The sequence below is a fragment of the Pectinophora gossypiella genome, chromosome 8 (genome assembly GCF_024362695.1).
Source record: "Pectinophora gossypiella chromosome 8, ilPecGoss1.1, whole genome shotgun sequence".
NCBI lineage: Eukaryota > Metazoa > Arthropoda > Insecta > Lepidoptera > Gelechiidae > Pectinophora > Pectinophora gossypiella.
Window position 1 is genome coordinate 9,269,492 of NC_065411.1, and position 12,258 is coordinate 9,281,749.

General features: G+C 34.4%; 1 protein-coding gene across 4 annotated transcripts in view; it reads left to right on the forward strand.

Moving 5' to 3' along the window:
• The window catches only part of LOC126368690 (uncharacterized), a 169,409-nt gene that overhangs the window by 126,359 nt on the left and 30,792 nt on the right, over window positions 1–12,258 (forward strand). For 3 of the 4 annotated variants that reach the window (XM_050012800.1, XM_050012798.1, XM_050012801.1), the window contains one exon: window positions 4,648–4,852. In XM_050012800.1, coding sequence (XP_049868757.1) covers window positions 4,808–4,852 — 45 coding nt within the window. In that variant the 5' untranslated portion in view covers window positions 4,648–4,807. Of the gene's footprint in view, window positions 1–4,406; window positions 4,486–4,647; window positions 4,853–12,258 lie in introns of those variants that run through there. The other variant, XM_050012799.1, reaches the window with a different exon arrangement.

The following is a 12,258-nucleotide window of genomic DNA, read 5'->3' on the forward strand; positions in this document are numbered from 1 at the left end:
TAGATGTATAACCTTGCAGTGGTATCAAAATTATAATTCAATCACAATAGAAGCAATATAATTTTTAGAGTTGATCTACTGACTTATCCAACCTATACTTGTCACATTCCCAATGATCCTAACCAATCCTAATCTTACACCTAATCTTACTTGAGACCTGAAACCGGTGTTTCAGGTCGCTTTGTTCCTCTCAGCAACACCGTACGACGCCACCCTCTAGCTACCCGGCTCGTCTTTCTCAACTCCAGCGTCAACCCCTACAGTCTTTCCACTCACTACACTCACAACACTCCCGACGGTTACGACCTGCTCCCGCGACGTACGATGGGCAAGTCCTCGTCAACCCTCACAACGACCACGGCCTGCCCCCGCGACGTACGATGGGCAAGCTCTCTCTCAATCCTCACAACGGTCACGACCCGCTCCCGCGACGTACGATGGGCAACTCCTCGTCAACCCTCACAACGACCACGACCTGCTCCCGCGAGGTCCGAATCGCAAGTCCTCGTCAACCCTCACAACGACCACGACCTGCTCCCGCGACGTCCGAATGGCAAGTCCACTTTCAACCCTCACATCGACCACGACCTGCTCCCGCGACGACCGATGGGCAACTCCTCGATCCTTGTGTTCTCTCTAACATTCTTCCCACACGTTCTCAAGTTGATTTTTTTCCCATAACCCATAAAACTTTGTATATGTTAAGTGCAAACATTCCTACACTTTGTTGCCAACAATTGAGTCCGTTGTATTTGATTAGAATGCCCGTTGTGCTAGTCACATAGACAAAAGTTACTTCTCTGTTCTCATATCATATTACACAAAACCCGCTTAAATTAACAGCAAACATTTGTATATGTTATCGTCTAATATTTTAATTTATTGAACGTTTTGTTTGTGGCTTTAGTATTTCTTATGAAATGTTTATAAAAACCTTTTCACGTGCCTACCCTACAGTATGTGATTCCCATGGCGTAAAGTTCTTCGGAATGCGTATAAAAAAGTAACACACTTAATAAAACAAACATAATATGTTCACACCCTCTTTCCCTATCAGGGTAACCAGAAGCACTACCTTCACACATCGTACCAGCCACCCTTAGCCATCCGATTCTTACTCCGAATATTATGTTGGTTATTGGGGTTGGTTCCGTCACAACGAGTAGGTACACCGACGTTATGAAAACCTACAAAATCTTCTTGCTGAAATGTCAAAGGTCTGATATAAAACATTTGCGATACCAAAAGAAAACGGGTAAGATAAATTTCTTGCAATAACACACTCGTTTTTGTAGAGGAGGAATAACACGACACAAGACAAAATCAAAAAAGTGTGGAGAGCAGAGTACTATATCAGCATAAATCGGATTTATCTAAGCAGCGTTGCAGTTGGAATATGAATATTCAGCCGCAATGTGCAGTCACATTATTATATTCTCGATAACAAGGTTCGTCAGCAGAGCGCCCGCTCACCCGGCGCGGCGGCGCGCGCGGGTGCGACAGTTTATGCCAACTCATGCTAAAAGCGCACCGTATCGTATCGTACGCCACGATTCCATGCCAGACAAATCCGCCTCCAATATAACTTTATCATCTTTAATCTTACGCCGACATCAAATCTACGAAATATCTCCCGAAACAACAAAGACTTAACTAGATCTTTATACAAATAACGAAAAGTTTTAAGGCGACTTTCAGTTAACTTGAAGTAAAATCTTCGCCGAGTGATATAGGATAATGCTAGCGTCCCCACTTTGTTGCCGGTCGTGTGTTTACTTATGATACCTCCAACTCCCAAATCCGGATACAACAAGTTCAATCCGAGCTAAACAAGTTCCAACTGAAATAAGCAGCCATCGCACACTTGTACGCTCACGCCTCAGGGAGGGAAAAAGAATGGAGGAAAACACTGGTGGCTCCCGTACGGTGCATATGCAGGGCGAGGGGGCGCGGGGGCGGGTCACGGCGCAAATCTCTCTTGTTCAAAATGAAGTTACGGAGCCGCTCAGAAATTGTACTTTATATTTTCTTCACCATATGACGCGGGAAAAAACTTGAAGATAGTTCCTTCTTCTTTTTTGATGGCAGCTCCGTCCGCTCCTAAGTATTAGAGAATAAAATTCTTTTCTTTCGACGTCGCGACCATTTGCAAAGTTAAAGCCGGCATTACCGAAGCAAAAACTTTTGACGTTCGTATAAATATTTGACAACGTTTTATTCGAGGTTTGTCTTGCTTGAAATATTGAATGTGACAAATCACGTGTATATTTTATTACGAGATGTTCTTGCGGGAAGATCATGCTATAAGTAATCATGTATTAGGAATATTAGGAATGCAAAGCTCGAAAGCACCTTAATTTAATCACATTACATGTGTGCTTCTGGTATATTATTAGATGGTTTCAATAACCTTGTATCGAAAGTATCTGAATAAATCTTTATAATAGAATTAGAAAGTAAAAGTCTAGCCGTCGCCAACATATCGAGAGTCATGTCTTTGTCGCCTTGGGCGGATGCCGTGAAGCTTTCATCTTTCCTAAGGCACATTATGTTATGTCGCCGTATGTTATATAACTTGTCATTAGTTGTAAAAGTCACCGTAATCCTGGTTGGAAAAGATATATAGTTTAGATTGGTTTAAGAAGAAATTGAAGTTACATTTTTATATAAACACTTAGTAAGTTTGGCGACTAGTTGGATATCTGTTTTAAATACTTTTAATAATTATATAATATTACGTACAAAATCAGTGCGAATAGGTGCTGGATTAAATGCTTTATAACTTTATAAGGCAGAACTCAGGTGTTTTTATTATAATATATTGATTGTTTTCCTATTTATATAGGTATGTATATGACTAACCACAGTTTTAATATGGACTTATCGAGTGTCATACGATGTGATCTGTGACATGTCTGTCATATAAGTGCTTTTTGTGACAATTAATATATATTATTGTATACCATATAAAATATTTTTATATAATATGGATTTAAGTGCAAAAATTATGTTTAAACTTTACTGTAGATACACAGAAATGATCGCGTGAATGCGGGATTAGCTCAATAGATACCCGCATCGGCTTATCCCGCTTTGCTGGCTCTGTGTGAACTAAGGTTACTTACCACAGCTAATAACATCGGCCCACGGGATCAACCTCGTGAACTATTAATTCAAATATTTAAATTGAATTCTACTAAAACACCTTCAGACAAATTGAGCGTATCGAATCAACCGTCGACGTTCAAGTAGCAAACAGAGTGGGCGTAAGAGAATGAAAGTATATTTTATAAAAGGCTTGCCTATTGTATTCGTAGGCAACACCTGCCACGCAAATTGCGTGTCTATAAATATATACCTAGATTTATTTATGTGTATAGCCAAATTGCTGTCATGACATTGATAAAAAATATGTTGTAAGCGCTTTTCGACACTTTCTGTCTGCGTTCCTCTGTTTTATTATTTAATAGGTATTTAGATTACGAACAATGTAGGTCATCTTTTTTTAGTAATGTTTTACATTTAGTATGTAGTTATTTACCTACACGCGATTTTAGAAAAGATATCATAATAATTTCTATACTTTAATAAAAGTAAGTAATTGCTCAATTTAGCGAAAAGCTTCCAAGTCATTAAATGTAATGAAATTAGAATGACTGCAAAATATTATGGATATTTATTATAAGCAATTAATTAAAACTTAAATATATAAAATGGTAATTCTGCTCGTAATTCACGGTAGAGCGATGCAGTGATGTAATGTAGTAAGATTAAACGATTACCGTAAATAAAGAAAAAAAAACTCGGGCGCAACAATTGAGAATTCCTAATTTAGATGCTCCACGATTACAGTTAGGTAAGTGTTACCGATATTTTAGTTTACGGAGTCAGTGACCCGAAGATATTTGACTGCGACCACACCTAATTCTTGTTTATCTAAATAAGAAGTTACCTAACAGTAAACCCGCGGTGGCTTAGACATCAACGACTTTGTACTAAAAACGGGCTTATTCTGAGTGGAATTTGAATTGTCCTTTCTCTAGTTACCAGTCTCTGGTGATTTTATTTTAAACTTTAAGTGCCTTCTTACTTAGGTATTTTTTTCGGAACTATACTTGGCATATTTACTTTAAAGTTATTAATCTAAAGTTCATATTCATAAAAAGCTGACTCTATACAAATAATAACAAACATTGTTAGAAAAGTTAGCTGTTTAACAAGTCTAGTGAAAAGGTAAAATAAATAATATAGTTTTCCAGTTACTTTGCCTGTTGTTTGCGCTTTCTTAAGTTTTAAAGCCTTGAATCTAGCACATCATTAGCTATTCGACTATCGAGAATGGTTGCGTAGGTTGCACAGAATACGGCCGTGGTTCGTTTGCATCGTATTACTAAACTTCGACATTCGTGAGATACCAGACTCGACGATAAGTGACTCGGCCCGTTCGCTTCGCTCCGGACGCACGCCTGCAACTCGAATAAACAGGTGTTTATTTCAAATCAAACTTTTTCTTTTTAAACTTTTTAAGAAACAAACTGGCTGGAAACGCGCTGGCCGAATACACCCGGGAATAACAAACTTTAAAAAAAATAGAAAACTAACTTTCGATTTTAAATTCGCGCTCAATTTTGTTCTCTTTTGTTTCAGATGTCGAAAGTGAATTTGTTTGCCTGAGTGATTAGACTGCCGACGCGTCGGGGGAATGAATTGTGAATTTTGTGTGTTAAGTGCTAAAGTCGAACTTTGTGTAAATCGATGAAGTTTCACGTGTGACTGTCATTTGGGGATTTTCTGAAAATCTATCACCATGGAGACGGAGGAACTTACAAAACTCGTCGATGGCATATACAAGGTAAGATGTTACATTATTTTGCTTTTTTAGTGTATAATAATGCAATTTCATGCCATCTATATCACTTACAATTTTCTTAGCTTTCTTACCATCCCGTATATTGAGGGCTCTACTATTTTGCTACCTATTTCCTTTTCCACTGACCTATGACCCTGTATAGTAAAATGTTATACCTACTACTTCTAGTTCCAAATTAAGTAAGTAACTTTATAAATTACTGTAGAACACGGCAGTTTATGTTGCAGGTACTTATATGAAAAATGAGTACATATTACTAAAACTATGGCAATATAACCTTAATTACATCATTAAAATAACAAATTCTGTTTCACGTAAAAGTAAAACGAGGAGTAATATTTAAAAATTACGGGTGTTATGTTTACAACATTAATAAAGAAGTAGAAAGAATTTGCATGAAAAATGAGTATGATATTTGTTAGCAAACTCTACAATAAAACGTAAATATTAGTAACATATCCAGTTTTAATCAGTAAAATGTTAAGTACCACAAATATCACTCTTATTACGGAAACCAAATATTATTACTACAAATTATAATAAGATATATTATACAAAAGAATACAGCAACTAGTCTTTCAGTTTTCGCTTCTCTCGACCATAATCGTCTTCACTTGTTTTTTCTTCTTCGTAGTCCCAGACGGAACACCCGCCAAAAACGTTTTTCTCTTAAAAAGTGACGTGACGTTCCTTTTTTGAAATTGCCAACATATTGACTTTAATTATTTTTGCCTTATGACTGCAATTTGTGTGCGTGTGAACTTTGCTTGATATTATTTTAGTTATTTAACTTTATATTTATCTCATACGAAAACCCAGAATCAATAGGCTAGTTTTCTACTAGTTGAATCAGTTAGGTACTTTTTACTAAATGTCAAAACACGAAATTACTATAGAATGGCACACTGTGACGTCATAGAAAAACGTGTCAAAATGTTGCACTTATTATTACGGATTTATTTATTAAAAATCATAAATAAGTTATATAATATAAATAAAATGAATTTCGTTAGTTTTACATCTGTCTTTATTTAGTATAGTAGTAGAATTTATCTTGAACCTATCACACGACCCAATTATCTTTGACTACACAGACCGTGAAAAATGAAATTAGACAGTATTATTATTTTACATTACACAACGTAGTACTTACCTATAACTTACCTCTCTACCCTATTGATATCAAACCCCCACGAACTGAATTTGGTTTATTTAACTAGTCGCTTTTCAATTATTTTGTTATCAATATAAAAAATAAGATCCCCAATTTCAAATTTTAACATCAAAGATCAAAATTATTGGAATACTTCACAAAATATTGTAACAGCTTCTAAAAAATTAAAATATTTTTTAAAGAATAATTAAGGCGTTTGAAATGTTTCAGAAAGCTTTTTGTGAAAAAATGTATTTACATTTTTAATTCGCTGCCTTCGAAATGGACCATTGTGCTATAAAGCTTATGGTCTTTATTTTTATTTTCATGATAGCGACTAAGTATAGATTTTTAAGTAAAGCAGAATTTATAAGTTTAGCATCCATCGTATACGTGTAATAAACCCAAGACATGAGCATCTGGCGCAACCGTGATCGATCTGAAGGGTTCCAGAATATACTCCACCACGATGTTCTATTGCAGGTCAAAATTAGCACAAGGCTAGATTTTATAAGAAGGTCACACCAATATAATCGTAAGGCAGGATTTAAAATAGTAATATAAAATATCGCAAATTCCCTCATTTTAAAATTTATCCAAAACCATTTTATTACTCTTATACAGAATGTTAGTGACATCGTAACGAAAACTTTGAGAGATGATTCAGACCATGATTCTGAGTTGATATCAAGTGGAATTTTCCGTCGCAAAAGTATGGACCGGAAAATAATAGTTTAATTTTAATAGTTTTCATGAATTTTCCGACAGGAAATTCCACTTGATATCAACTCAGAATTATTGTCTGAATCATCCCCCTCAGTATTCGTTACGGTATCACTAACACCCATACCTACATGTATGGATACGATATGTACTTGTAGGGGGTGTAAATGACATCAGAACGAATACTGAGGGGGATGATTCAGCTGATTATTCTGAGTTAATATCAAGTGTAATTTTCCATCGCAAAAGTATAGAATTAAAAAAACATGAATTTTGCGACGGAAAATTCCACTTGATATTAACTCTAAATCATGGTCTGAGTCATCCCCCTGAGTATTCGTTACGATGTCACTAACACCCTGTTTACAGATGATATAGATTTGAAAAATAATTACCTACGTGCAATCGAAAGTCTACTTTCGCAGTTGTGTAATATCAAACAATACGTCCAATTACGATAACTTGTGTGACTAATGAGGCCTAAGGCAATTATGAAGAAAGTACATACGCGTACAAATATTTAATAGCGAAAACAAAGTCAAACAAAATTTCTGCTATTTCTTTGTGTGTGTTAGGTATTCAAGCGCATCTTACAAATGATTTTACGACTCTCATTCGAAAGTTATATTTACTAGAGAAAATAGCACTGCTATAGAACAATACTATGAGGTCAGTTTGTAAGTTGAAAATTAAATCTACGAATAAGTATGTTTACTTTTCATATACAGATATTATACAGATACTAAAATCTATAGCAGCTATTTATATGCTTTTTATTAAGCCTGATACCGTGTTAACCGTATAGTCTGTATCAGTTTATAAATAGGGGTAGAATTAAGATGATTCGTGCTTCGGAAGGCATGTTAAGCCGTTTCTCCCGGTTACTACTTATCGATGAATCGAATTACTTATAATTATGTAGTCTTTGGCGTCTCAATAATAAAGCATAATTTTCGTGTTGAATCCTTTGTCAAATCCATGACAATTCAAGCTAAAAGACTGTAATTCAAGCTCATAATATTTTCTCATTAAAAAATAAAAAGTGACAAAATGAATATAATATATTACGTAGATATGTGTCAAAAATATAGAAAATCTGATAAAAATATGGTGCCACGTTAGGGAAAATTTATCATGTTGTGGTATTTTGACAGAACGATATGACTTTTTTGGTTTGCCATGTTAGCACCAATCGTCAAAACGACTTATTATATCACCAGAGTCGATAAAATGACCGTGACAACATGATTAGAAGAATAGAGGTAGATTTTTGATGTTTTAAAATTTGTTCGTATAGTGAAATAAGGGGAATAACCTGTTCAATATGTCTGATTGGGTGCATTCATACTTATTGGATCCCATCCCTGATTCACTGAAAGGGTGATCTAATTAGTCTGCAGTCTAGTTCATAGTGTAGAAAGCCATTTGTTAAAGGAAACCAATTCATGGACGATTCCTATTCCCTAAGTAGTGTCGGAGAAGGGACCGGCTAGACACCTACTATTCATGTCAATTGTTTAACTAAGTACATCATTCTAATACTTTCCGTCTATTCAGTCTTGAAACCTAAAGTAATTCAGGCACGTGCCGTTAGGTTTTATTCTCCGCCACTTACGAAATCCCGAATATAAAAAAATAAAAATAAAATGCATTTATTTCGGGTAGGTTGTACCCATATTGTAAGATACAATTATGTCACTTTAAAATTAAAAGTTATTACATTAAAAAAATAATGAAATACAATTAAAAATTATAAACATCAAAACTAAATGTACATAAAATTAAAATCATATTTATTAAAATGAAACTTATTAAAATGAAAAATTAATTAATATTGAGTAAAAATAAATGTATTATAATAAATTCCATTTAGAACCCCCTTTCCGGCACTGGCACAGAGAGATGTCTCTCACAGCAATGCCGAAGAAAAGGGCAGTCCAGTCTGGATGCAATCATCATTAAATAATAGTGAAAAGTCTTTATCTTCCTGCAACCTGAATTCCAAATACAATAGAAACTATGGGATTTTGATTTTTGAAACGTTGGGCCTTAAGACCATAATAGATAGATGTGTATATTCTTATTAATAAATTCAGGCTCGTAATGTCTATTTGGATCGTACAGGCAGGGCGTCGGTAGACAGTTTTAACATTATTCTTTATGAATACCAAAAAATATATTTGGTTCAACAATTTAAGTTCACTTTAACAGTCTCATGCTCATCAGTTACAAAAGAAATACCTACTCCACACTATTCCACTGCAGATTGGTAGATATTTTAAGCTTTTTCATTTTTCTTAAGGACACACACAATATATTCTCAAGAATTAATCTGTTTATACCTTTCTTGGATGACAGTATCACGTATCATTCAAACATATCGAACCCTTCCAATAAATATCTACAAAAGTGTTTTCAAATAAAGCTTCGAAAACAAACGTGTAATGAAATACCTACCTGTATGCCAGAAGACCTTTATACACCTGCCGAGTAAAATGCCAAGGTCAAACGGTCAAGTTGACTCCACAAGAGCATTCCACTCGATTTCTCTAAAACGATTAAATAAATATGTATGTTTATGATAGCATTCCTTTCGACCCATCCGACTTTCCGTTTATCAACTTATTTATATTCTTTATTTATTGTCCCGATTTTATAATGTGTATTTTATTTCTTTGATCTTTTCTTTTTTATTTTACTTTGTAACTGTTATTATTATATAAATAATTTATTATTCAAGGTAAATAATTATTATATATTATTGAACTAAATATTTGAAATAATGTCACAAATTACAAAACAGATAAGTACTTAGTTGAATTTATGAAACTCGTTTCTTGTAATTAATATTAGGTTATTATCTATTGCTTACAAAATCATTTACTGTTTAAGTCTTACTGTTAAAGAATATTAAAATAGAAAACAATATGTGTGAGGTCAAACAAATCGATGGAATCTAAATATTATGCGAATACCTTTTGAGAAAGCATCTAACATTTACATTAACATTCTCCGTTTCCAACGTGAAAAATAGAAAACACATTCTTAATTATCATCTTATTTCTGCCCGAGACCCTCTGGTACAATAAAGTAATATTATTTAATTTTATTATGAATCTTAATGAACGCCTATTAATGAAAATATACTTACGTTTTGCGTAATAAGAAATTCATTAAAGGTTCTCTGGCAGTAAATCACTTTAAAGTATTAATATTGCATAAATGTACAACCTTTTTGTTACAATATTACCGTTGTACAAAATCTAGTGAGGAGTTTTATAATTTAATTCTGTTGTTTCGGCTTTTCTCTTTTAGCTACATTATTTAGCTTTATCAAAATTACTCTTTAGAAGTTTTGTGTTTAAATAAGATAGGGATTATCATCATTCATCTTGTGTTATCGCAGTTCAAAAAGTACGTTTATGAAGCTAGTTATAATTTCATAGTTCAAGTTCTACGTCTCCTTAAGACAAATTCGTTTAGCGCTAAAAACTTTCTACCATCGTGTGAGATAATGATCAAAGCTTTCTGAAATAAAGAAATAACCTAGATGACATTAACCTTTTTTATTATCAGAAGTAATTATATTCTTAGAGACGACTGACACTTATATACTCATATTTATAAAACACCAATTTGATTTTGAGAACCATTTAAAAATATAAGTGGCTATTCCACTTGTCACCTATTGTTACGTAAGGCCAAAGTCAGACAGTTTAGTAGACAAATTTAAGTACTTACAATGATAATTCATCGAAATACAATGGGCAGGCTACAGACAGATAATAAAAGGAAAAACAGTTTAATGGCGTGACAGCCAAGCGATTAAAGTGGCGAACAGCAGAAAATCATAACACGTTTTAATTTAAAAAACATGGTAACAAAGTACGTGACTCTCGTAAATTTTGCACTTTTTACTTGGCTGTCACTTAAAATGGAAGCCCAGGGGAAACGGCCATGTCACGGATGTCCGGATCTGTTAAAATAATAAATTTAAACACATCACAGTTCATGAACAACTTTTTTCTTAATAAAATGCATTTAATCAACAGTTTTTGCTGAACGTTTTCTTGATTTTTGTCACGAAGTTCCAGTAGAATAAGAATTAGGTGTCCTTTTTGATAAAAACAAGTTTAAATTGGTGCTAATTCCTGTAAACACCATCTAATTTTATTTTAAGTTACTTATATATGTCATTTTCTTATCTGCCGAAAAGGACGGGTAATCGACAAGCATAAAATTTATGGATCACACGTCAATTTTAAGCACAAAACAACCGCATAAAAATTTTGCATTGGCTAATAACCCGACAGAATTAAGTTGACAGCACATGTCAAACGGTTTGCATACCAGCGAAATACGTTTTTGATTCGCCCGGGTTATTCATTAATTTACTCATTCTTCCTAAAATTAAGAGCTGTCAATCATCCGTCCCTTTCCTTTTCGGCGGGTAAGAAAATGACAGGTATAACTTAAAGTAAAATTAGGAGGTGTCTGCAGGAATCGGGGCCATTATCTACAGAACGTCCGCTTACTGTTACTAACCTTTCTGTAGGTAAATCTATATTTCATTCCAGATCTTCTTTTTAATTTCCTTTTACTAAAATTAGTTCACATGATAACTTTTATTTCAATTATTGTTAAGGTTTCATTACTGATTACGTCAATATATGACGTCATATCTGTGTCTTCTTACTAAACCTTAAGCATAGAATAATAATAATACTACGTAAGTCAAACAACCAAGCCCGTGGACTTCTCACGTAATGAATTCCACGTTTTGATTACTCCTCTTCTTATTGTTTTTATTCACTCATACACATAGTTGTGTGGTTTTGACACATCATGAGTTACTTAAGTATGTTATTCTCTTAACGCATCTTTTCACTCCCTCTCAGGGAAATAAGAAAGTCAAGGTTGTAGATAACAGACGCCTCGAGATATGCGACACATTTGTCTCTGTTGCGATATCGCGTCGCATCGTAACTGATGTAACTAAACCACTGTTGTATGACCCTTCTCACCTCCGCAGAGTTCGCACTAACCGCAATATTGTGGAGCTCCTTACATTCTGGTGGCATGATACCCGGTTTCCTTCCCAGAATGAGATTGCCTCGCGACATTAAACCGGCCTAATGTAAATTTTCGGCGTTACCCTGTGTCTGTTTGTTCGTCTGTGTTCGTGTGGTATATTGCGTGATTTCCTTGGGTCAATGAGAAGAATTGCGCAGCCCACCCGTCTCAAGGGATAGCGTAATAGGAAATTATAGTGTACGCTCAATTTGCGTCTGTTTAAGGGTATCATCATAAAAGACAATATCGTGCCTTGATACTTTGTATTTTCTTCCTATACCTATGATCTGACCCGTCTACCTATAAAATATAAAAATAACGTACCTACTTACTTTTTTATTGTGTATGTTGTATACTATGTTATATAAGTATATTAAAACATCTCTACATAATTGGGTTTAAACAATTTGTGGGTAAGTATAGCAAGCAATATTTAATC